This window comes from Rhea americana, unplaced genomic scaffold (assembly GCF_003343005.1).
Source record: "Rhea americana isolate MKP2758 unplaced genomic scaffold, rheAme1 scaffold_24, whole genome shotgun sequence".
NCBI lineage: Eukaryota > Metazoa > Chordata > Aves > Rheiformes > Rheidae > Rhea > Rhea americana.
The window spans coordinates 7,490,509-7,518,276 of record NW_028186357.1 but is presented as its reverse complement, the minus strand read 5'-3'; the positions used below and the strand labels follow the sequence as shown (position 1 = coordinate 7,518,276).

At 36.2% G+C, this 27,768-nt stretch overlaps 1 protein-coding gene across 1 annotated transcript; it reads left to right on the top strand.

Annotated features, from left to right (window-relative positions):
- Positions 1 to 109: 109 nt before the first annotated feature.
- Positions 110 to 27,768, top strand: CMTM4 (CKLF like MARVEL transmembrane domain containing 4). The gene is made up of 4 exons (XM_085306481.1): positions 110 to 256; positions 7,945 to 8,121; positions 17,478 to 17,576; positions 18,492 to 27,768. Exons 1-4 carry the CDS (start codon positions 110 to 112, stop codon positions 18,663 to 18,665), a joined length of 597 nt encoding a protein of 198 aa, XP_085162607.1. The 3' UTR covers positions 18,666 to 27,768.

The window sequence follows — 27,768 nt, the reverse complement described above, 5'->3', positions numbered from 1 at the left end:
AATGGTACAAGGAAGTCATCTGTTGCTAGTGCAGATTAAGCTGCCTTTTATCCCCTTTGAAGTTTCTATAGTGTCGTCACCCTTGCTGCTGTGAGCCACAGCATGGGGAATGAGGAACTTAGATGGATTCAAATGTCTTAAGTGTAAATCACCACGATCCCGTGAGYGATGGAGACAAACTGGGATGGCGGTAGCGCTTGTGTGCGAATGCGTGTTCAGGCCTGGTAGTGCTCAGGGAACAGGACTGACAGCTCCGGTGAGCTGTGCAGAAATTGTACAAACTGGAGGATTTGTGCTTTTGAAAAACATCAGAATTGTCTGCATGTTAATTTATTATTTCTAATGCTAAAAATATATTTAAATTGAGAAAAATATAAACTTGAAAAAACTGCATAAATTATTTGGCCTAGGATAACAATAAGAACTGATACTTCTTATTGTTTTTGTTTTTTAAAAGCCACTTCATAAAATATTTCCTTACTGTAAAATACTGTTGGTTAGTGGTATTTAAATTGGAATTAGTATTACATTACATACATTAGCAGCTAAGCATATTTACTATATAGGTGTTTCTAAGCAAATAAACAAAGTGCTATACCGAAGCCTGTTTAGCAGGAAATAAGCTACTGCTTCACCTATGTAGGCTTCTTTTGTTCTACACTGTATTATTAATTTCACTTTGAAGTGTATGCATTTCTATTTTAATAAGTTGAGCATCTCTTCTGTTCACCTTATTTCAATCCAGCTATTTTTTTTAGAATGAGTGTTAGTTTTGGTTTTGGTGCATTTTACTTAAAATATTTCACAGTAAATATTGTTCTTTTAACTCTATGGATGTTAAAAACTTACCCTCATTCTTAGATATGACTCTTTCCCATAACACGCCATCAAAATGTTTCTGGTCTTAGAAATATGTTCTGTATTTAGAATTGGTCTTATGCCTGAATTGAGAAAGGGAAGTCAGCAGTAGCTGAACTTTCAAGTATTATACAGAATTGATGGAAGTAGCACAAGATCAGATGATTTAACAAGAATTTCACAATATTTAATGTGCAGAAATCTCACCATGGTATATCAAAAACTGAGCTAAGAATCAGTGAAAACTTAAGGGTCATAGCTACACATACAGCACTAGAGGTGCAACGAAGATCTAAAACTTTAATATTCTGCTGTTATTTCTACTGTCACCACCAAAGATAGATCAGACTTGACTGTAAAGGTCTAGTTTGCTGACTTGTCTAGTTCTCTGACTTTGTTCTTTGTATTTTGTCAGTATTTTGTGCCATTAGAGCACAATTTAATTTATCCAGGGTGCTGAACTACTTGTGCTTGTTTCAACTACCCTCCCTGGTAAGCACAATTTTCCTAAATTTTCTATTTTTTAAGAAAAGTTTTATGTTTTTTTGTGATTTTAAAGCTCCTTGCAGTCCGATTACAAGAACTAATAACATATTTCTTCAGTGTTAAGGATGCAGTTGAGGAGCAGGCAGGAAATCAGTCATTCTTCTGCTTAGGGTAAAAGATGGTTTCYTGCTGGAGAAGCAGTACTGTGTTTAAGCCATATGATCCAAAATATTCATATCTGTGCCAGCTGTTTTAGATGTGGGAAATGCATGTGCTTTGCAAGGAATGAGACCCACTTGGTTTCATACATTAAGTTAGGACTGCTGGGCCAAATAAATGAGAACAATAAATCTAAAATTTAATTCAAGAAAGTTTAATGTCCGCAGATACTTTAAGTGGTGTAAAAGCAATTTATTTCTTCTCTATTCCATGCATATGTATTGTACTATACCATTAATTTAAACAGTCTGGATATAAAAATGTCTTGGTAGTGTGACATTCTTACTAAAATTTTGTGGGTATTTTTCAGGCAGAAAAAATGCTGACCATTTTGTGKTTTTTTGTGTAATTATGTCAGTTAACCACACAATAAGGCTTTCTGTGGTACGTTTTAGATAAACAAGAAAACTCATTTTTTACTTTGTTTTCGTTGCAGAACTGTCTTTTTTTTCCCCCAAAAAATACAACTCAAAAAAAAATCAGATCACTTTAGCACTTAAAATAAAAAAAGAAATGTGTTTTATCTTTCACGGAGGAAAAAAAAAAATACCATTAGCAACCTCCTAAAAGTTCCTTTTCAGATTTCAGTGCCTGCGATAGCACAATTTGCCTGTTTTACTGAAATTGTGTTTATGTCTTAAATGCCTGTGTTGCCAAAAAAAATGATGTAAATATAAGCCGTTTACTTAGCCCAAAGGCATATGATTTCTTCATTAAGGGCTCATCTCCAGGGAAATTTTCAGGAAACTTGAGATGAATAAAATAATGGTATGAGGCTAATGTGCCTAAATTAAAGGACATCGAATCCTGGTGTAGAGGCTCTCTTTCAAGAATTAAGTGGCCATAAGTTGTGGCAGCGTCATTCCCTTCCAGTGAGGGACTGCTTTACTCCTGAATAGAGCCTTTATGTGAGGGTTCAGTAATCTTTAAGTGCAATAGCCTCAGATTTTACCTGAATTATTTCAGCAATTTTAAATGTCTTAGAACAATAAAAACGGATAACAGTATGCCAGTTTACTTAAAAACAAAAAGCCCAGAGATCTGTAATTGGGTAAAATATCTGATGCTTGATGCTTTGGTTGGAGATTTTTCTTCTCTGTGTTACCTGTCAGTGGGAGAAGAGCGAGGAAGGTGCTGGGGGAACTTTCTGTAGGGCGACGTTAAAGCTGTATTGCCCACGTTGTACTGCGAGTCTGGACAGACTTGCTTCTGTTGACGTGACTCCTCCCTTGTTCAAGACGATGTGGCGGTGGTAGCCTTGAGCCCCTCTGCATGGACCCAARCATCTAGGAGAATGAACTGGAATTTCCATGATGACAAAGTTTCCTATTGATGTAATATCTACTTAACTCTGAAGAAGAGTCAAAATAGAAGGTACTGGAGGCATTAGAGTGGAAGAGAAAACTCCCTAAAGTACGTGCTACAGAGAAAACACTCTAGGAAGTTTCATTTCATCCATCAAAGAAAACTTCCTCTGTTGACTCTGCCCAGAGGAGTTGGGGCTGTGTCCTTTCTGGGAGAGAGCAGTAATTCGTGCAAAAGGAGATCACCACCACATTCAGCTGCTTGTTTTTCTTCAGTGAACCACCCTTGAGCTTGTGGAAAAACCTTATGTCAAAACTCATCGCTCTAAAGTATAAAAAGTGATGTGACGAGTAAAGATTGCTGTCTGTACTGGGTAAATTGCGGCATGCTTTGTGTTTATTGGGACATGTGCTCTGATACAGTCCCTTTTATTTTCTTTCTTTTTCATAAGTCTATAACTGCAGTTATGGGAAGCAGACACAGGCATAATTCTTTGGTTTTCTGAGGTTGGTGGCTTGTGGTATAAAGCAACAGTGAAGCTTTAGCAACTGCAGAATGAGTATTTTTCTTGACTGCCATTTTGCACATCAGTCACGTGGTGCAGTGTGAGTCTTTGCACCCTGAAATGCTGTCCAGGTGGAGCATCTGAGGCTGCCYAGGCTGGAGGGGAGAGGTGCAGTCGCATGGTCTTCATCCTGCCTCTGCCATTTTAGATGTCTGGTGTGGCAGAAGAGTGAATGAGGAATAGCACAGAAGAGCTGAAGGGTCACTGCTGAGGTCTTTGAGCCTTGGTAAGCAGTAAGCGTCATGTAGTTTAACTGGTTCTACAGGAAGTTTGTCATTTTGCTACAGCATTTTGCAAAAAGCTTTTGAAAAATCAGGCTGCTTAACTGAGAGTTGGATGTAATGTTTCCTGAAACAACCTGGATGCTTGTGGGGGAAAGACAAAGGATTGCAAAGGACTTTTTTGAAAAGTAGTCAGGTAAGAAAGATTGCTATGAATCAGGCCTGTGGATAAAAAACACCTCAAATTAGGTAAAATTAGGTAAAACGKGTGCATCCTAACCAAGTGATTTACCTTGTTTTTTTTTTTTTTTAAAAAAAAGTTACTTTGTTTAAAATTGTGTGTGTGTGTAAATGATAAAAGTGGTCATGATCAAATTATGTTAGATCATAAGCTTGGAAGGAAGAAATCTCAGGAGGTCTCCAGCCCAACCTCTTATTCAAAGCAGGGTGAGCTCTAAGGTGAGATCAAGTTGTTCCAGGCTTTATCCTGTTGGATCTTGAAAACTTCTGGGGATAGACAATRCGCAACCTCTTTGGGTGACCTGGTCTGCTGCTTGGCTAGCCCCACACTGAAAAAGTCTTTTCTTTATATCCAGTCCAATCTTCCTGTGTTTTCCTCATACCCCTACATCATTGTGAAGAGCCTGGCTGTGTTTTGATGGTAACTTCCTCACAGGCTTTGGAAGGCTGCTGTTAGGTCCCCAGATCCACCTCTTCTCTTGTAGAGCTGTATCTATTTCTCTTAAAATTGTGTGAGAAATTGGATTATTTAAAAAAAATAGTAGTATGTAAATGGTTTTTTAGAAGTCTGAAAGACTTAATTTACATAGATTTTACTAGTTGGTGGCAAATACTTCAAATCATTAATTTTATTTTATACAAAATTACTTCAGTGTTTACTTTCACGAAGATAAGCTATGGGGACAGAATGCAGATGTTAGAAGGAAAATATCTTGGTAGTAGTAAACGGAGCTTGATGAGAGATCAGGAGAAAATATTTAGCTCTTTACCTGCCACACAATCCATCAGAAAATAAGAGCTGGAATAGCTGAGATGATTTGTTTCATTTGTYTTGTTTTTGTCCATCTTCACTTTGCAGTTGAATGCTCCTTTGTGAATGCTTATGATCAAATCACAACCTACTTTATACTTGAATCAATCAAATAGTGTGCTGGATAGCAATGATTTGTTGGGAAATTCACTACCTAATTTACATAGCATGTCTGACAAATGATATTTCATATATTTAATAAAGTAGTGAAGATGGATAGTTTTTCTTACAGTGTTAATATGTTCTTTTTTAATGAACTTGATCAATGGATGAACTATGACATTTCGCAAGCTTCTTCAGCTCTTGTTCCAGAAATCTTACGTGTTCACTGAATAGTTCTTTTCCGTTTGAAATAAGAGTTCATCTCAGAATGAAATTAGTAGTGAAAGGGACATTCGTGGGTTTTCAAAGAAGATTCACATTATTTATAACTAATTGGAAGGATACTTCTGGCAAGTTTAAAAATGTRTAGGAGGACAAGATTATCCTGAAGTGTCAGAGAGCAGATTTTCTGTTAAAGACTGTTGTTGTTGAAAAAGGGGAGTATCTGTGGGAGGATAGCTTCTTCTGATGTGATAATTCAGATTATATTTTTAGTCATAGCATTCATTGTGATATAAATAATAGATCATTAAAGAAATTCGTATTCGTAGGAAAGATAATCTTTGGGGTGGGTTAAATACGTTATCACAAGAGAAAGTAAGACATTGAGTTGGAACCTTATTTGCAGTACAGAAGCATTGCAATTAAATTGTGTGCATCTCCATCATAAACTGGTGCAAATGAGATTATTTTTCTTCCAATTCATCCCTTAAGCATATCGGTAGACTTAGGCCATCCCAACCTAGAATACTGTACAATAGTGCTGAAGCATATACACATTTTTTTCTTTATTAGCATTTAAAACTCTTTGGGTTAAGTCAAACGTAAGCATATACAACTGAACTTTTTTCTTACAAGAGTGGGGGTCACAGGGAAGTATCTTTTATCACTCCTTGAGTAATAAAGTGAAATCTTAAGGTAGCGTTGCTTCCAAGTTGTAGTAATCTGTATCCATCTGAGTTTGAGAGTAAATAAGTAGCATGTGATGATTGAAGTTCATTGCCCTAAGTGCCTCTTCCATACTTATTTAACCCTGCTTCTATAGAAACTTTGATCTTTTGAGGACTTTGACTGGCAAGATGAGTATATCTCCCTTGAAGACTCAGTGCCATCTGATATGGAGAAAAGCCAGTGTAAAGCTTTATCAGCAAAAGAACTGAGGCTCTGTGTGCTGAGTAGGAGTTGCCCAGTGTAATGACTGATGTGCAGGATTTTTGGTTCCTTCCACCTTATGGTGGTGGCACAATTTAGAGCTGTTTATTCTACTTGACTAGTACTACAGTATTTCTAGAGGCTTTTGCAAAAATACTTCTTTTAAAACAATAGAAATGCTGGAAATGCCATAATAAATCCACAAGTAGTGGGAAGAACACTGCAGATTTTATTCTTGCCAGTTAATGCTTAGTATTAATCTTTGTTATTGCTCCTACTTAAAAAATTTAAGATATTTCTTAGATCTTTACTTTCTTTTTAATCTGTAGGCATTGTCATGTTCGGTTATGAGGCTTCTGTTCACATTATTACAAACTAATGTAAAATGAAGCTATGGTCTGAACAGAATTTTTTTATTTTTAGTGTTGTATTACTGAAATCAGTTTGAGTTTGTTTCCAGGTTTTTTTTGAATGTTCAGATTCAGCGATTTTTTTTTTTTGTAGCTATTCAATGTCAAAGGCAAAATCCAAAGTTGCTCTTTGCTCTCTAAAATGTTTAGTCACTTGGTATTCATTTAGGAGTTTGATGGGAACCAGCTTTTTTTATTAACTAGCAAAGGTTAGCACAGCTCATGTTCTCCTAAAGAAGTGTTAAATAAATTGTAGTAAAAAAAATGTTAGAAGAAAGAGTGTATCTGCAAAGCATTATTGAAATATGCATAGAACAATTTAGCAGAAATTGTTTTGTATTGTGGCTACTATTTAACCTTTTTAACTTAAGTATTGTTTGTGCAAAACATTGGGACTGAGATTTTTAGCTCTGGAGAAGCTATCTCYTTAAGTCTCTTATCCTCAAATTTAAGTGATTTGACTAACATCTCAGTAGAATTTTGTGGCAGAGTGAAAAAGGGAATTCTTTCTGAGAAATGTTGAGTGAGTAGACAGGGAATTGTTGCCTGAAAAAYAAAGCAAAATACTGTTAAGGCCTTCCTTGCTTGCCATGAGAATGAGAAAAGCATCCATTTCATTTCACTGTTGTATTTGAAGAGTTTGAAATGTACACTTGTATATGTAACTCTTATACTCTGTAGGAACAAATGGTAGGTAATATTGCTATTAGTTTTGTGCATTGGACACGTGTAGCAGGTTTTACTGTTTTACCCTAAACAGTAAATTAAGCTCCCATCTTCCAAAAGCCTGCTTTTATCTTAACTTTATCACTATGWTTTTCTGAATTCAGTGTAATTAACCATTATTCCCGTTAGATATAAGTTTGCAGCACTAGACTTTAGTTGTATTTTTCTCCGTACATTAGTTGCTGTTTTTATTACCTTTTTAATAAGGAAATGATAAAACTTGTTTTTATTTCAAATAAACACCCTGATGATTNAAAAAAAAAAAAAAAAGGAAAGAAAGAAGAGGCTATGAAAACAGACAGGCATTTTGGAGGCAGTGCTGTCCTGAATTTAATTGATTTAGATTTCAAGTGGAAAGCGAATTTTAAATAAGTTTTATTGAAAAAAAATTTAAATGGCTTTTACAGTCACACTATATTAACACTATGTAATTTAGCGTGAGTTCAGTCTGAAAGACAGATGCAATATATTTTCACGTTTTAGAATGGTATATTGTGAGTAAAAAGATGAAATAAAATGTTTGGAGTTCCATATTGCATATTAAGCTGACATCCTGAAAAGATTTCATGCCTTTTTGCATGTCCCAAAGTCATTTTGATATTAGACTTCTTTGAATTCTACTTTTTTTTAAAAAAAAAAAAAAAAACTTTCTTCAACAGGAGATATCTAGAAAGTCTTGTATTAATTTGCTTTTGTTTTTACTCTTAGAAAGTACCCTGTTATAAACTAAAATCACACATTCCTGAGTGTAAACTGATCATGTTCCCAATGGAAATTTCAGGAATACTTGTGGCTGTTTTCAAAATGTGGAAATCTATTTATATTTTTTCCACTTGTTTTTCTTCCTAGGTTTTGGCACTGATTGCATTCATCTGCATAGAGACCATTATGGAATGCTCCCCTTGCGAAGGCCTTTATTTCTTCGAGTTTGTGAGCTGTAGTGCATTGGTGGTTACTGGAGTTCTGTTGCTTATGTTCAGTCTAAATCTTCATACAAGAATACCACAGATCAACTGGAACCTTACTGTAAGTTACTAATCTCCACTCTGTAAAAATAGCTGCAAAACTTCTTAAGTTTGAACTTTATTTTCTGTTGATAATTTAAGATTCTGTAAGAGTGCTTTTTTGTTTGATAATGTGTGCATTTTACTTAAATTTATTTTGATGCTAACAGCAGAATGAGCTTTGACATGTAGTAAGATTAAACAACACTAAATAAAACTGAGACTGTCCCTTGGTAGGTTCTCTCTGTGAGGAAAGAATTCTTGCTAGTGCCAGCAATTACTGTTTGTGKATGAAATGGATAAAAATGCAATCTRTAGTCATTTAACTTTGACAGAAGCTGTATCATCAGAATTAGGCACTATATTTATAAGGCTTGTAAATGAAATTGAAAAGACGGGTTAATACGTTTGCAGTGGCCTGTTCGTTCTTAAGCTGATTTGATATTAGGACTATGCTGCATATAATTTTTCTACACTACAACCCAATGATTATATAAACTGATGTTTAAAAAAATAAAAGTGCTTTCTGCAAGAGAAAACCATGTTTATTGAATTGCTTGCATACATAACTATTAAACATTGACTGGCGATGCTTAACATTCTCAAATACAAGGAGCAGGAAAAGAACTGCTGGCAGTGCACATTCCTTTTGTACGAAAAAGCTCCATTTTCATGCTTTATTAGGAGTTACTTTCAGATTTGGTTGCATAAACATAGGTCACAAAATCAACATGCTAGTCACTAGCAAAACATATTATGCCTTTAAGGACAATATTYGTATCAGCATCTTCTGACACTACAGATATTTATGTCCTCATGTTTTGTTTTATTTTATAATAGTAATTTTGTACATACTCTTCGAGTTATTGTTGGAGACCAGTCCTAGAGGTTTTCTAGGCTTTTGTGTGTGTTCTAAATAAGTTAATGTTGTAGTATGTGTTTATAAGTCTAAATGACTTGCCTGAAATGAGAACGGAAGGTGGAAATAGATGATTCTCTGTACCCTAGAGGTTCATGACTTCTTGAGGAACTCTTTATGGGAGTATTTGCTAAATGAAATAAATAGGTGGATTGAGAACTGTGACTTGTAACTGTGTGGATAGAGGAGATCCTGGTGGCTTGCAGAACAAAACTTATGGAGCCAGTGGAATTTTATTGAACTGGCTTGCCTTTGCTCCTTCCATGTCCATTCTGCCTATACTCCCACCACTTATCTTCATGACAAGTAGAAAAGCAGCAGCTGCAGTGAGAATTTAAGTCTCTGTTGCCTGCCTGGTTGTTTAATAGACATCACAACAGCTGACAGCTGATAACAGCAATTGAAGATTGTCTTTATATACCACACAATTCTGTATTATACCAGTGAGGTGTACAAAAGCTTGATAGCAATGAAGTGCATCACTGTCACAGAAAATACACAATGATTTTGCTGCTATGATGTGAGGTGTTACACACTGAATACAGATAAATTCAGCTTACACTGAAAGCAAGCTTGGACAAGACTGTTTTGGTCAGGAAACCACTGAATATTGCATGATGTCCATGATTTGGCTGAATGTGGATCTCTGGAAGAGTCAGTATAATGACTTCAGATACTCTTGCTTTTATTTGTAGCTTTTGTTCTGTTGAGCCTAGCAGCACACCGAGCTCCTGAGTTTGGAGAACTAGGGGAATGGTGATACGCTCAAACCCGTATCCCAACAACATGGAGCAGTRCAGCATGGTCAGCATTCAACACGAAGGCCAAATTAAACTGCAGGTGCTTTTTCTTCATATAGCTGATCAAAAGAGAGAGAAACAATTTTAGGAGGAAGTATTTCTTTAAATACAGCGCTTGCACAAACTTTTTAGGAAAGCCATTTGTTGATAGTACTCGGCCATCACCTGCTGTTGGCCAGCACAGAATTGTTCCCTTTCATATTTATTGAGATGAGACAGTGTCCATAATGCCTTAGAAAGATATCTAAWGTCCCCTATCCGTAGTTAAAAAGAAAACGAATCAGTATATGCTAGCAGCTAACATAGATATGCAAATTTACCAAATTTAGCTTTCTGTGTTTTTTATGTTTCTAGTCATTTGGGGAAAAGAGCTTTSCTTTGATCCTAATTAGAAGGTTCGTGAGATAAACATTCTACGAAAGAAAATGGAGATGGTGAGGCCAGAAAAGCTTACTTGAGTGCATAGGAAAGAGGCAGATTTGCTACAGTAACAGTTGTTTGTCTGTGTTGTGTAGCACTATCAATATTATGCAGAAATGCAAAGCTGGGGGAACTGTCAGTGGAAATTTCCATCTCCTTTATGCTTCACAGCTGAAAGGAAACTTACTCTGCAAGGATACTTGCAAATGACATTGGGGGATGTAGCTCATACTACAGCATAGATTACTGCCCAACTAGTTGGGCTGCTGCTTTCAAATGTTTCTATTCTGAGTTAACTAATAACTGAGTGTTTATTATTATTTGTCTGGCTAAATCATTCTTTTTTTATTCATTATTTGAATCACAGGTGATTTACAGTGAAAGTTCAAAGTTTTGCATCCAAAAAGTATGGATGAAGAAGTAGAGCCAGAGCAATAAGCTTAACAGAATTGTTTGTAGTAGCTTAATTGTATCCATTTGTATGCTACTTGCCAGTCTTTCTAAGAATTATTGTCACTGCAGAATGAATCCGCAGTAATTTTGCAGTATTTTTCTTTCAGTGCTGAGAAGCGAGATGACTTGGGGGGGGGGGGAAGKGGTGGCAAACAGCTCAGAATACTGGAATTTTACAGTCTTTTAGATGAGAGTTTGTATGATGAGGTAAAGCTGAGTCAATACAGAAAGAAGTCATTGCATAATCAGCCAACAGAATGGACTATTTATGTCCATGGAGATGAAAAGAAATCTTCTAGATTTCAACCATTTGAATTTTAAACATCCACTGGAACTCTAGAGGTATATTTTGTATGAGCAGTTCTGAACACGCAGAGTTATTCATGAGCAACCTCAAAAGTCAGGCACAGGATCGAGTATGATAAAAACTCATTTAAGTTCTACCAGACCTCCTAGCTTAGACTATGTCCGTGGGAAGCACTACTGCAGGGTGGCAGTGAGGGATCAGGCATATTTCTCTGAACGCACAGATGGGCAGTTGTATTTTTATATTGCCTTTAAACTTATTTCATCRTTGCAGGATGTTGCATGGGGGAGTTGTACGTGTTTGGGTTGTTTGTTCTTTTTTGTTTTTGGTTAAGGTGTTAGGGAGATAAAGCACCTTGTGTGCAAGCAGCTGACACTGAAATACTGGGCATAAAGTTTTTGGCGCCAAAAAGATGAAGTGTCTTATCATGGCAGCCTTGGCTCTGAATAGCATAATTACAAAACTGTAATTCTGAGGCCTTTACAGGGTGGTCTTGATCTTTCCTTTTTTGAAAAACCATCTTGGTTTTCTTTGGCTTGCTTAGCTATTGGCTATGAAATTCAGAAAGTTGTCCTTCACCTGTATTGTCAAAAGAGTGATGCCTATTAATGATAAAAAGAATCTTTTAAAAATTTAAAAATTTTGTCAGAATTCATCTGCTTCAGGTGCATGCTGTAGTGGACAGTTCTCATTTGATGCAACACAATGTATTTCTGTAATAAATACAAACAAAAACTTGTATCAGAAAAATTGCATGGTTTGCTAATTGTTACTAGATAGTTCTGYTGCATTGTGAAGATAACTGCTAGTCCTGTTTGTGTGCAGGACTGCTTATCAGAAAAATGAGTATAGAAGGCAGGTAAGTAGAGGGAAGTGGACAGGAGAAATTCAGAAAACCAAAACGGAACAGGGAATATAAAAGCATTAATTCAGAAACACCTTTTGGTCATTTACAGCAGAAATACTGCTTCCAACAAAGCCTATGTTCCAACTCAAAAATAATTAGAAATAAGAATAAACTCATACGAGTCGTCAGTTTCTTCAAAATTATGGCTTGTCCCTGATCTTTCAGAGTTGATTCAGGTTTTTGCAAGTCACTTCCAGTGCTTCAGTTTTCTATAGACTTTATTTGAGATGTTGCAACAAGAACTGATTTCCAGCAATTTTACAGATTAAAATTATGGGAGTTTGACCAGGGATGTTTGGTATAGAGGATTGACTGTTATATTTGTAAACTTCAAATTGATAGGTTCACGTAGGAACAAGGGAAAAACTTYCCCAAACTTGCAAATAAAATGTTGGTTGGAGGAAAAGTTAGAGGTATTGTACTGGGGGGGGGGGAAGCTGAGCAGCAACAACAAAAAAGCAAAATCCCACAGATCTGAAAGGAAATGTTACTTTGAGCTCTCTCTTTTGTAAAAACTAACTTGGGCAGAAGCAGACCACTGACTTTGACCTTTTGTGACAAATTCAAGCTGTTGAAATGTTGAAGCTCTTTTCCAGTTTGCATTCATTTAGCTATTTTAAACTCCTATATGTAAACTCTTGGATTTAAAAAAGGAAGTGACAAAAGAAACATCAAATTTGAATGTCATGGTTTTTGTTAACTAATTGTGTAATGGCACTGTCTGCCTTTTGAATAGTACCTGGTCACTTGTGCAATCCCTTACATTACACAAAATATAGGAGAAAAAGCAAAGCAGGAAATCTTGATTGTCGCTTGAAGTTTATACATGTGAGGTCATGGAGAGGAGCAAATGAAAGCATGCGGATATTACCAGTGACTCTGACCAGTTTTTGTAGCTGATCTCCTTTGCAGTTTTTTTTTTTTTTTTTCAATCTGTTAACAGACTACTTGTATTCACAGCACCAATTCAGCCTTTCCAGCCTTATTAGTCCAAGAGCCTTGCCTGGCCAGACTTGACCCTTAAAAATGAAAGACTAGATTGCCTTYCCCCCCACACTCCCAATTTCAGAGCCACTGCATTTTAGTTGAGCTTGTGATGGTGCAGTGCTTTCAGATATGAGCATTCCCAGCTGTCCACTTCTCCCCTCTAGGGATTCCACCTTTACAKCAGGATCAGCAAAATGAAACAGCGGCCAGCTTTAGTATAAAACACTGTCTTGGCATACTCCAGCTTCATGCAGAGTCTGAGATAAGACGCCTCCTCTGCTCCCTCTGAGCGGGACAGATAGCTGCTGATGGTAGTATYGTACATGGCAGCAGCAAGTCAACATCCTTGGATGCTCTCCTTTTGATTAATACTGCTAATAGCACTGAAGAAAATGACTTGTGAATAACAGCAAGGGACAGCGAATCAATCTTCCATAAAATCRTTCTGGAAAGGGTAGAGGGAGCAGCAGCAGTCTAGAGCGGGTTTGATTCAGCTCATAGATTTTATTCTCTGTTATGGATGGCAGCTTTGTACAGTGTTTTATGGCACACCATACTGTCTCATGAGGTTGCTGTAATTTCAGCAGAAATTCTTTTATCTGTGTGATGTGGTTTTTACTTTGTAATARTAAGAACTGCAGCTACATCATGGCCAGATTTGAAACAGCTCATCTTTTTTCAATTAGTTTATTCTTTTTATTGTCATGATTATTCATTTTCTTATTGAAAAAAAAAAAAAAAGCTACATTATTTTAGGGAATGTCCTTTGCATCTTGAATTCTTGCTGTGGTTCATTTTCTTTTTGTTTCTGCTCTGACTTCTTGCAAGACCATCATAATGTTTTTTCCTTTGTTATCTTTACTACTAAGTACCAAATTTGGACTAAAACCCTCCACCAGTATTTAAATTTGTAATATTACCATTATGTATCTGTATGACAACATTATTAAGCATCATTGCTCCCTATACTCCAAACACTCTCTTATGAGGATATGAAAGACTGTGTTAGTTTWAATTTTTAAGAAACTAACGTTATTGTATGGATGTGAAACAGTTARTTGCATTAAAAGATTTTGACCTAAATATGGAAAATAAAACTGCAGAAATTGATAAATTGGAATCTCAAGATAGAATAAATCTAGTCTTTAGATTTAAACTGTTAGATTCTTGTGCCGGGGAAATTTGGTGTTCTTTATAAAGAATATGATAAAATAAAATGTCAGTAATTGCCCTAAAAAGTTTGTCATCATCGTATCTTTGGTTTCYGAGATAGATTCATGATAGGCACTGGCAGTCTAATTTCAGCAGTATATTAAATTCTGCAGTGTCTGAAACTTCTTTTAAGAAGCCTTCGAGTCAATTTATGGCATGAGGATAGATGTCTGTTACGCTGTGGATAGATCTGACTGTTTTACTGATAGTGTTCCCTTTTGACAAACTGATCAAGCTGATAGATTCAAGAAGTCAGAGGTTAGCAGAATTAATTAATAATCATATCTCGCCCTTTAAATTATAGAGATTGTGTCATCCAGTTACTCTTTTTTGAATATAGTATTAAGCAAGYACAAAATGTATCTGGAAAAAAATCATCTAGCTATTAAGAAAGAAAAAGATGGAATATTSAGCACAACTGAGAAGGAGCCTTATTTCACTTTGAGTTGAGAGTTTTGACTTAATCTTTCACCTGTTGATTTTCTTACACTGTTGGTRTGCTTTTCTAGGCTAAACTTTACTTTTTTTAATCAGCTAGTATTTCTTGATGATTTGTTTGAACACTGGGATCTTCATGTACACAGCTCAATCTTTTTTAATATTCAAAGCAGTTTAGATTCTTTGATTCGTACTGTGAAAAAAATTCTCCTTCTTTTAAATAACTTTTGTGGCTCTTTTCTGTACCTTGTCTAATTTTTCAACATACTTTTAAAAATGTGGATACCAGAACAGGATGCAGCATTCCAGTGTCCCTTACAAAGGTAAGATTATCTCCCTACACCTATTTTGTCCATATATCCAAAGGGATGCATAAGTGGTCTTTCTCCCTCTTTTTTTGCCCAGTGTCACATGTTGAGGTGCTTACCTACTGTAATTCTTAAGTTCTTCTCAGAGCTATTTCTTTCAAGATTTGTCTCCATTTTGTAAGTCATTCCTGTAGGTGGCAAGTGTATTCAGAGAGTAAAATCGATAACCTGGCCTTTGGTTGAACTAAGATCCCTTTGTTTAATTGAAGGGCATGGCCGTTGTGGCTGCCCTCTCCTCAGTATGTACAGTTTCAGTGTTCTTGGTGATGTGTTTACTGGAGAGACTTGGTGAAAATGTTGAATACTGTTGGKTGTGCTGTCTGTTGGTACGTATAGCAAGACTTTCATGAAGTGGGTAATAGAACAGTGAGACTTCACATTCGTGCRGGTGAGATCCAGCACTCTTGCTGGAGACTCCATCAGCATGGGCTGTGCTGTTAACCTAAAGCTGGAGGAGGAGGTTACTTGGAAGAGTTGTGAAATGCCACTTATTTGCTGATATGTTACTCTACAAGACAAGACTTACATCATTAAAATGTATTAAATAATCACTGAATAAAGTTCCAATTTTGTTTAATGCCTCTGTATGCCATAAGTACCAGATAAAATCTGTTCCAGCCAGCTTTACAGAGATGTAAAGTATCCATCTTTAATTTTACCCTACCCTGGCAGATGAAAAGATGGTAATAGTTTGTATGAAGTTTCCAAAATACCTGCAACTTGCTTTTGTTTCCTTAGTATTCACCAAAATAGTTTGGGTCTTATTGCGTTCATTAAGTCTGAATATATGGGTAGCAAATGCAGTGAGCAATGGATGGACATTTCTCAGATTTCTCAGGAAACTCTTCCTTTTAGATGAGGATCAGGCCAGCTGTAGCTGAATCATTATCCTTGAATGCATAGTTTTCCCTGTGAACAAAACAGCRTCGGAAACTTCTAGTTTTTACCATTACTTTTTCTAAAGCATTCTCAAATCATGGCTAGAAAAATAAAAGACATTTTTGGACTTAATCACTTCTTTCTTCAGCAGACACAAGTTTTTGTAGGACCTTTAGGTGACAATGTCTCTGTGCTGTGTAACTGGAACTTAGTCAACGATTTGTGGCCAGGGAATAAGTTGAGATTTTTTATCTTGAAGTATTCTAAACATAACTTCTAAACAGCATTTTACTAGATGCCTTTTGCAAAAAATACTGTAGTAAATGGAGAAGCAGGAATAAGAAATAAAGRATTTTTTTGCATGTGAAATAAAGGGGTCTAGTATGAGCATTTGTCTTCGAATTCTACTTAAAGTTTGTTTTTTTTTTAATGGTGGGAAATAAAAGTTAGTATGTTCGTCGTTTTGTTCTTTAAACTCAAATGTAAGTTGCACAGCAGACTTGCTTACAGATTTCTTTTCTCCTCCCTTTTGGCTGTGGTAGTATTCACCTTTCACTGATTTCATGTTCMTTCGAGTTATCTGTACTGAACTGTCATTCCCTGCCTCCTTCACACCACTATTTCCTCCCTGACTTCATCCGTTATTTCAGTTATCATTGGAATATGTTGTTTTCCTACGTCTCTGCAATATTTGTCTTGGAGGCTATTTAGTGTTCCTTATCTCTGAGCATAGGCTCCAGAACAATATTTATCAAACTTTAACAAAAGAAAAAGAAATGTGAAAGATGCCCAGAATAACACATGGAACAGCTAGTACCTAACAGATCTAGCACTTTGCTCTTCTTTTAAGTCCATAGGCCTTTTGATTTTTAAGTGTGATCAAATAAGGTAGTGTTGAGTTAATTATTCTTTTTTCAATAGCTGCCATTCAGAATTCTTAGTCATGACCCAACAATATGTTAATAACCCTATTTTTGTAAGACGTGGCAAGCACAATTACCTGAAAACTGAGTGACATATGCTGCACACATTTGACTGAATTACAGGTTGCTTATCACTTTTTTCCTATGCTTGAAACAAAGCAAGAATTTTCCCTGATCCTAGAARCCCCTGGGGAGTCACTGTATGTATATGTATTTTTTTAAAGTCTGCTTGAAACATGAAATAATTTGTCCAATATACCGGTGTATTTTTTATAATACAGGTAGCTGTTATTCATAGGAATAGCATAGGAGATGCATGTGTTCACAAATAAGATTTCAAAGAATTTGTAGAAAAATCCATGTGTGTTATCTGGGCGATGGCAGAAGAATTGTGATGTGAAAGGGAATCAGGAGTTCTGAGAATGTAACTTAATGCTTTTTCATTAAAGTTTGAGATTCAGATTGTTCTCAGCTGACACTAAAGTAACTTTACTCATTGTTTATACTAACAGTGCTTTTTAAGTAATCTCAGTAGAAACTGGGGTAACACATTCAACTTGCAGTGGGGCCTTACATATACGTGCTATTTGATTTCAATTCACATTCTAATGTGCATGCACGTATCATCTGTATAATAATTATTGCCTTCTTTTGTACAAGTGATAAAGTAGGAAAACATTGTTATTGTCCTAATCTTTCTTTTCATCAATTGTATTAAAAGCAGGCAAAGAATCATTGTTTAGTAATACTAATTTATTTTTATAGGATCTGGTCAACACTGGACTCAGCACTTTCTTCTTTTCCATTGCCTCTGTAGTACTCGCTGCTTTAAACCATAAAACTGGAGCAGAAATTGCTGCTGTGGTAAGAGAATTTGAACTACTTTAAATGAGACTTTAATTTTGTATTAAAATTAAGGATAATTTTTCCATCATGTTTGTTGAAAACTTTTGTTTGCTTTGCAATCCCAGTATACTTATTATTTACAGTTGGCTGTACTAGTTTTGATTTTTTATAAGTATTGATGCCCTTCAAGGAGTTTGTCTTAAGGCTTTTGAGGCGAGACCAAACACGAAAAAAAGTGTAGAGAACTTTTAACAGTTTAATTTGTCTTGCTACAGCTAGCTTAGTTATTACTGCCCTAAATAGCAAGTCTGCACAAGACGTGCAACCAAAAATTCGGATGAAACTCGAGCCACTTGCACATAATGTTGCTGCATTCTTCTTGCTCGCTACAGCTTGCTTTTCTTTTACAGAGGAGAACAGTAGTAGTTTGTTTCAAGTTTTCAACCAGTAAGATCAAGCAAATTAATTTTGTGCTGAAGCTGGCAAACTTCTGTGTTTTGCATACGTGGGTATTGAAAATGACTCAACTATTCTGCAGAAACGTATTGAAGGAACTGCAAGTTAGCTCCTTCTGTAGTGTGATAGTCTGGACCATTCACCTCTTCTCTCTTTGTCATTCTTTATTACATGCATGAGCTATTTGCTGGATGAAGACCTATATTGTTACTTTACAAGAAGCCTTCCTTTGAAGTTGGCACTGCAAGATTTAATTGACAGTGTCTCTGTAGGCAGACAACTTTGTTTTTCTGGGATCATTGATCTTAGCTTTCACAGATTCTCTAGTTCATTTAAGAAGAAAAACGTCAGTTCTACTGGCCATAACAATTTGTCAGTGCAAATAAAGTAGAAATCTAAGCTGCTGAGGGGTTTGTTATGAAACTACTGTTGTTTGTGTTGTCAAATTTCTTTGACAATTTTTTCTACTTCTTGTAGATATTTGGTTTCTTGGCAATGGCAGTGTATGCTGTGAACACATACTTAGCTATTAAAAAGTGGCGAATGAACAGCGGACAACAAAGCAGTCGRCAGACCAGTGATTACATACGTGCTCGGACAGAATCCAGAGAAGTAGATCATCGCCCTGAGATTCAGCGTCTGGATGCATGAAAGTGATATCCAAATGGGACTGCAAAGGGAAAAAAAAGGAGTGCTTAATTTTCCCTCATGGAACAAAGGGTATTTTTCCTTTATTTAAGGAAGAAAATGAAGATGACTGTGGCAAGGAATGCCCAGCCCTGCATATGTGCAGAGATGCATTGAGTCAGAAGCTGTTGTCATGAAGAGAATAAATGTTGGTCGTTCAAAAGCAAGATCTGTTTAAGATGTGTGTGCGTGTATGTATATGCACATACGCATACATTATGTGTATATTATATATATATACACACACACATATATGTGTGTGTGCATATATATAGATACATGTTACGTTAATGATATATGTGTGTGTGCATATATATAGATACATGTTACGTTAATGTTTTGGATTAACGATGCAGTACTACTTTGCTCTCCTAAGTACAAGCTCTGAATATACATGTTCTGCCACTATTTTTTCATCTGTCATAAACATGAAGACCAACACTATATTTTTGGTTAATATAAGAAAAAGAAGTTCAYCAAAAGTAGATTGGGGCAAATAGCAATAACTTTAGCAGTGTATGTTGTCCAACAAGTCTCTGTAGCCTTTCTCATGCAGCCTTGGCAGTGCAGTTCAATTCTCATCTGCAAGAGCTTGTGCAGTTTCTTTGTTTGTGTACTTACATAGCTGAAATAGCCATTTCACGTTTCCGAGTTGATGGATATAATGATAATGTAGTTATTCTGTGAATTACTCTGAAATTGTCATACTCAGTTCATGTGTGATACTGGTGAAATCTGAACTTGTGCAAGATTAGCATGTTTGCTGAATGGTCACCATAATGCATGCAGAAGTATGTTGTTTTCTGCTAAAGTTGGAGTACAATGCTATCTTTTGTTCCAAAATGGAAAACGAATGCGTGGAGAGGGGGAGAAAGGAGATAAAGGGGCACAGTGATGAAGGCGAGAAAGAAGGGATTTCTGATGGACTTGCATTTCAGTCATAGTGGGGGGATTTTGCGTGTTTTTAAGGTTCAGCCTTTCTGAAAACTCYAGGGTAAGCAAGAACTAGCAAAAATTTATGATATCTTAGAAAACGTTTTGAAGATCACTGTATTGTGATTCATGTAGGAAAATAGTTTCAGGGGGTTGTTTGYTTCTTCTAAAATTAAAACTGTTGGTAGTAGGTAAAAACAATGATTTTTTTTTTGATTTGGGTGTGTCTGCAAAATACTCTTCTAACATTCCTATGGGAAATGAGTATAGATAATAGGAAGAAAATAGGGTTGTATTGATTTGTTAATAGATGGTTCTACCTAGTCAAATTTGTCTCGTTTTCACTGTATTTCCAGTGAAGAGGAGGATATTTTCTCTACTTAAAACTTGAATTCTTCAGTAATTGGCTAGATACTATCATAATGGTATTAGGAAGATGTCTCTCAATGTTTTCTCATTTTGATTAGTATTTTAATGCGTATAATTCATCATATGGCATATGTGTGCCTGCATATTATATAAAGAAAATGTGTGGGAAGATGGTCTCTTGAGCTGAATTCCTATCTGGTGTAAACTGATGAAATCTTTGAAATTAGTGGAATTGTATCGCTGGATTGCTACATATGCCTGAATTTATCCCACATCTGACTTGAACACTTTTTTGGTATTGTATTTTCATGTAATGGTACCCCTAAGCGGATGAATGCAGTTAATTGGAGTCTTACAAACAAAAGGCAATACATTTCAGATAGGTCACTTAAGTACAACAAATGGATTTTGAAAAGCAGTTACATGAAACAGAAGATTGGTACAAATGCCTGGGCTTRTTTTAATAGTGGAAGAAACTGGGAGAGTACGGGATTTGAACTTTGTGCTGCAATATTTGAATCAAGCAACAGAGATTATTCTGATGTGTGAAAACCAGATAACAAAACTGCTGTACTTTCATACATTGTGTTATCTACACTTCACCTCAATGACTAAGACTAGATTAAAAGTACAGAGGACTTAGTAATGCATTTAAAGAAAACTTGCCCTTTTAACTCAGCAGTGGTGTTCCAGTTACTATACTTGACATCTTATTGCAAGATAAGATGCCAAAGGGACACTGAATTTAAAATACCGAGCCATTCAAACTAACCTCTGGTTTTGGATTTAAAACCACCATTGTTATTAAGGTGGTGTTTCGTCACAAATACTGAGTGTCTCTATGAAAAGAAAAYAGTTCTATGTTCAATGTAGTATTAAATAATGAAATTTATAGCCAATATTCTACTATTTTCAACACTCTGTACCTAGTACAGAGACAGTTTACAAGGAGAGATTTTAGACAGYGTCCATTATTTAAAAAAATACAAACCATAACTCTTTTAAAAGTAACAGATCTAGACTGTTTGATATCAATTCTAAATTGATATTAAAGCAGACTGCACAGAAAACCCCCCAAAAAACAAAATAACCCCCCCCCCGCTCAAATGCAGAATATTGTCCTGCAGAAGATACATTGCTTTTAGAGTGGAATTTTCATCTGAAGTCAGGAAACCGAAGTGATGTGATGCACAGCAGAGGCTTTTCCGCGTGGGTGTATCCTGTGTGCTGATCGTGGAGGGCCTGGAGCAGCATGCAGCGGGCGCCCCTTTACCGCTCTGTAGGCACTGCCTTCGCTCTGGTCTTTTTGTTTCTCACAGGTTTGGGATGGTCTCTTGCATCTGTAAGTTCATGAACTTGGAATCTTTCATTGACTTTTTGCCTTTCCTTACCTAGAAAAAGGAGAACTTTGCAGAGTTTTCTCTGAAGTAAGATGAAAAGCTTTTGACTTCTTGCTTGAATGACAAAGGCTTCTTAATTGGTACGAATGATACACAGTTACACTTCTAACACGGTMTAATACTGTATCAGTTGCTGTAGTGTACCTGTATGACCTCAAGTGCTTTTAGACATGAAATATAGTTGTCTTCACCTGAGAACAGTATGCCATTATTTACAATTTACATAATGACTTGAGCTCAGCACAGCTTTCAGGGTAGAATTCAAAAAGAATATGAACTTAAAATACTATCTGATATGCTTTGTAAACAAGAAAAGAACTGTAAATTTGTAATTTCCTTATTTTGGAGACCAAAGATGATTTTAGTATTGTACAGTATATACTTTCTAAAAATCTAAGTTAAGGATTTATTAGTCTATGGAGACATTATTTACTATTTGGGTTATAGAGAAGGCAAATACAGTAGATATGAGATAGACGACTAAATTTGAAGTGTTAAGATCATATGATATATACATGGTTGAGTTTTTTACAGACGTGATTTTATTGTCGTGAATTGGAAAGATAGTAAATACTTGAATAAAGACTGTTATCCAAACTGCAAATATCATTTAAAAAAAAAAAAACTCTTATGGAATAAAATAAGGCAGAAAGTTTAATTTTTTGAAACTTGCTGAGAAAAGTCACATTAAATGCTTCTCCCAGCCAGCTAGTCTTGTTTGAAATTGCTGAGCATAGAGGGATAACTGAATTTATTCCTTGAGAATACTGCTTGGCTCAACAGAGGGACCCAAAAACCAGTGTAAATAAAACTAAATTAAAGCTAAGCAGTTGAACCATTTGGGAATGGGATGCTTGAAGCAGCAGTGGAATTCTGATTATTTCTCTTAAGTCGGACTATGCCCTCAGATATGCAATCTTAATGTATTTCTGTATGTAGAAATGAGGGCAAATTTCGCAACCGATGTACAGATGTTGAAAGATGAATTAATAGAAAATGATTGGAGCAATAGCATAATTGTTGTACAGTGTTAAAAAAGTACGTATTTTCTTTTAATGCTAAGTTCAGTTTTGTCAGCCTTAGTTGAAGTTTATCATGCCTTCCTGTAATGATATGCAAGTTGCCTACAATAGAAAAAAGTTTCTAAAACCGTAGTTGAGAACTAATTTAACAATTTAATTGCTCCATAGTAAAGGTGATTCCTCCTTACTCTGGACTTCCTTTCATCCTAGGTATTCATTCCTCATCTGTCTTATGTTTTGATACCTTGTTTTTGTTGATCCTTCTTCATTGATCTGTATAGTGTCTGCCTCACTATAAGGAAGATATTTAAAAGAATGTTGGATGTACTGTCGTTAAGTAGATTACTCTTCCCTTTTATAATAGCTTGAAGTTTGGGCTGGATGTGCTGAGGGAATTTCTGTTCCTGCCCTGGACCTTTGGAGCTAGCTGATACACTGCTGCGTGTGTTTGTACGTTTTCTGTTAGGAGCCACGCGCTCAGCGATTGAGATGATTAGAGATTCTTCTACCTCTGCCGTCTTAAAGAACAAGGTACAGACTCCTGAGATCTGATGCCTGAATTTTGGTCTTGTGCTATTCATAGTTGTCCTTATATTCAGATGTTTAGCATCAGCAAAGAGCTGTGCTGTGGAAACAGTTTGCCACCTTTTGCTTATAAGATTTCCSTTAGATGTGAATTTAAATAAAATCAATAGTGGAGAGAGCTTCTCCATAGGCTTTGTCACATCTGTGTTTCACAGCACATCTTGTCATATAGTTTGGAATTGTTTTTATTTTCTCTGTATTTCATTGTTGATTCTAGTAAGAAGAGGGGGAAATTGGGAAAATTTCCAGTCTTCCCTAAGTTAGTAGTTATTCTTTTTCTCCTATTCTGTGAATTACTTTGTACCATATGATGATTGCCCCTTCCTAATACTGCAGGCTTAGTGGTAATAAAATAATATTCTTTACGCTATTAGAACGAATGCTGTGGACCATAGCAGGGAACTGGTCTGCTATGAGTGGAATGTGAACTGTTATCAGTGAATTAACCACTAGTTTTTCATGAACGTTGATGTGTAAGATCCCTAAACAAATTTTGTTGGCTACCTTTGTGCTATTTTGGAGATGAGTGGGCACAGCAAATGCTTATCTAATACATGATTTTATTAATACAGCCCTTTCTTTTCTCTCTTCAKTCTCTGTTCTGTATTTTCTTTTCCCATGACACCTTTATAAATATTCCTACCTGTTCTCTTTTGTGAGAAAAAAAAAAAATACTATTTTAGAGTATTCTTCCACAAACAGCCAAGTAGCAAATCAAGTACTATAGTATCTCATCTGAAGTAGGAGAGAGGCTATTATTTTCAGAAGAGCTTTGTACATGGAAAACAAAGCATAAACAGCAGGTCTTGCACTGAAAGCTCTGGGGCCAGAAGTCTTCAGCAGATATTTAGGGTAAATAAATAGGCAGGTGGAATCCAGCTATGAATTTGAGATGTAAAAAAGGGTGGCAAGAGGAAAGAAAACCAGACTTAATAATCCTGTGTTTTCAAAGTGGTGTGTGAACATTAACAATCCTCAAATGAAGGATTATTCCCTTGTTTAACAGAGAAGGAGACAGACACCTTGAATCCGAAGTAGGCATAGAAGCGTCTCCCCTTTGTTCCTGGCCCTGGGGTCCTGATACTCTTAAAACAGCCTGAGGTGCAGAGATTTTTGCGTTAGGGCAATGATAGGTTTGAGGGTGCAGCTCGGGTATGCTGTCAAGTGAGTGGGATTATCGGGTGACTTTTGCTGAGTTGAGTGTAGCTGTCGGTTCAGAGAGCTGCGGGATTTAGCCCCTTCTGTCAGGAGGGCCGCGCGTGCCTGCCAGACGAGAGGACGGGGACCTACAAGAACGGACTGCGATCTGCAGAGCGCTTTACGCGCTCCCTAGTCCCCAGAAATGAGTRAGGTCACGTAGCATTTCTGAAACTCGGGCACTCGTTGTTGTCCTGCAGTAGCGTGAAGCAGTGGACTGTGTCGGGGGCTGCGGCCGGTTAAGATGGACAGACCGTGCAGGTACAGGGGTGTTGCGTACGAACCTGTTTTAGATCGAATGGCAACAGAAGTAATTGTTTAAAAATAAGCTGAAATARGTACAAAACCCAGCAGAATGTTCTACTATTTGCCTAGAAGTAATGTTTGAAAATAATAGTTTGTAGAAATTATGCCATATTTCCCTCTTTAACAAATGAAATTGATTAAAAATGAATTTATACAAATAATCGGGACATCTCTGGATGCTACTTCAGAGTTTTTCCTAGTAAGCTGTTACTCCTATCAGCCACTGGGCTTCTGGGATAGATCTATTTGAGAGAGTCAGTGGGGTRCTGTCCAACTTGCATTTTTGTTGTTCTGGTCTTACTTTTTGTGTTGTTCTAAAACCTGTCTATAATTTAACCATTTGTATTCTAAAAATAATCTGTAAAAAGCTGCTTACACTGTGATTTGTAATATCCTTTAATTTAGAGTGTGTAACACAATCTAATGTTCTTTCACAATGYGCAGCTTTCAAAAGTGTTCTTATATATGCCCAGAAATGAAAGTTATCTATTTATCATAAAAATGTGATTAGATAGTTACCTATCCAGAATCCTGGTGCAACTCTTTCAATGTGCTGGATGGATAAGTTAATGAAAATGCCTTCTAATCTCTATGGGTTAATAAATATTTTTTATAACTAGCCACAAATATTCCTTTTTAAATTATACTTGGCAAACAGAAGATATTTAATTTTATATACACTATACATAGTTACCTTGATTGACATATTTATAACATAGAGCTTTGAGTTTACTATGAAGGTTTTATCTGTATACTATGGACTTCCTGAGTAAAAGTTTTAAAAGCCAGTTGGTATATATGGAAGGATATGGAAGCTATCCTCATAAATTCGTAATGAGGACATACGAGCATTTCAAAAAGCGATAGCCAGGGTATCTGGGTTTTTTGTCTTTGATCAGGGCTGGTCCCTACAGACATTTTAATAACACCTGGATGTGCATAACAGTGAAATATGACCATCTCTGCCTCTCTGACAGTCAAGGACTATCGTCTACAGAATATTGTTTTTGTTTTGCTTTSGACAAATGTCTCAATAGACATATTTAGTTAAAACCTTTGGTTTTGAAAGAAGATACCCTCTATTAACTAGGCTGATTTATTTAAACTACAATACTTTTGGAATTAAAAGGTTACCAGAAGTAATACTTTCAGTAATGTTGCATTTATCCTGATGTCTCCAAGTTAGAGTGATTCTGTCTTAGCACCCTTGTATTACAACAATCACTACCTTCATTTTTCTACTGTTTATACTTTAATCTTGAATGTTTACTGGATTCTACTTGTTGGATATAGTGGAGGGAGAGTATATCTTAACACTACAGTTCATCCAGCTTTAACTCACAGGTCACAGTTCTAAAGTAGGAAGTTACTTTGATATATTTTGTGACCAATTTATTACATTTTTAAATGATTTCTACAGTTAAGACTACATTTAGGACATAATATAGCAAATGACTTAGCTAATCGTTTTATTTGTCTAGACTTACTCTCTTCTGTCTTAGCATCATTTTGAAACTATTTGTATATGTTGAAGTTTGCAAGGGTTCAGGAACCCGCAATAAAAATAGTAAAGTATGTATTTATTTCTCATTGTATTGCTCAATTTTGATTTAAAAGATGACGCTTTTCACATAATTGTGAAATGTCTTTTCACATAATTGTAAACAGATACCGAAAAACTGCTTCACCTAGGGTGCCTTCCATGTGTGGTATAAACACTTGTTGGTCATTAAAATAGATAAGTAAACTTAATAAACCAGTGAACGCTATTTTTGTATTGTCTCACTAATGCATTTTTGGCTTTGTTGTGCTTTGACTCACTGATACCAGCCTTATGGCTCCTGTAGTCATTTTTCTCCCTTTGTGCACTAAAGAGTAATTTTGATCTCACAGTGAAAAGATCGTATCACTTTTGCTCTGCTCTGCCTTCCAGTGCTACCCGAAAGACRGAGATGAAGCACATTGGTTAAATGAGCTAAAACATGCTACAACTTTTTTCCTTGAAACTCGTGTAAAGAGACGCTCACTGGGGGATACGTTTGTATCCTCAGTGCCAGTCCCTGGTCCTCTAGAAAAATGCAGTAGACATGATCTAAATATTCCTGATTCTAGCTCATAGTTTATGATGCCTGGGAAGGGACATCTAGGCTTGGCTTAGATTTCCTCCCGCAGGGGTGTAACTCCTGTACTGACAGACTTGTAATTRTTGAACAGCTCAGAAGCGTTGGCCAATATCGTTAGAATTCTGTCGCGGGCTGAGCAAAGGGGATACAACTTACTTTTACTGTACGAGCACAATTCTGCTATGTGATACCCTTAGTATTTTGCTTCTCAAATAAGAAAAAGTGTAATATTTTGCCAAGGAAAATCTTTTACATGTACTGTATGTGCTGTTGCAAATGCAGAACCTGACTCTGTTGTCCTTACTCAGGCAAAATTGACTTTGGGGACTGCAGGATCAGGTACCCTTTTTCATCGTAAGCATGTTTTGATCAATGAATTGGAAGAATATCGCATCTTAGCAGACATTAATATAGCAACAGATTACAGCCTGAAGCAATTTCACTTCATTTTTGGTAAGTATTTTTGAAGTGATCTCAAGATCTGCACAAAGATCAGCTGATAAAGTTGATGCTTTCAGTGGAGATGCCTGCTGCTGTGTTCACTGTCTGCGCGGTATCAGCAGCTGGAGCTTAGGAGTGTTAAGGGTAGCATCTTCCAGCTCGCTATCTGAAAGTCGTACTTTAAACAATTTCAGAGGCAAGGTCGCTYAGCCAGAAAACACAACTCCTGAAGTGTTTTATACCAATAATGATTTTGTAGTATGTTGTGCACTTCTTTTCTGTTGATTCTTGACTCTAAACAAAAACACAAGTTGAAGGATTGTAACGTCTTGCAATACCGAAAGCAGTCCGTATTTTAAAAATTCATACCATTACAGCATAATTTAAATGGTGTATTTATCAGTTTTAAATGTCATTTTGCTTGTCCAGTCTTTTGTATATGGGCACAATAACTATTTGTAAATTTTTTAATTTAGTTGTCTTTTCCTGTCTTTGTCTTTCTGATATTTGAAGATTTGAGCTCTACAGATTTTCATGGTACTCTTCTACTTATGTCTTCATAGTGGTAAAAGTCTGTATTTTTGTATGTAGGGAAAATGGTAGTTTTTTAACACTTATCTTGATCAATATAGTATGGAATCACTTGTGAAGGACTTCCTGTTTAATAAATGGATATATTAAAGTACTATAA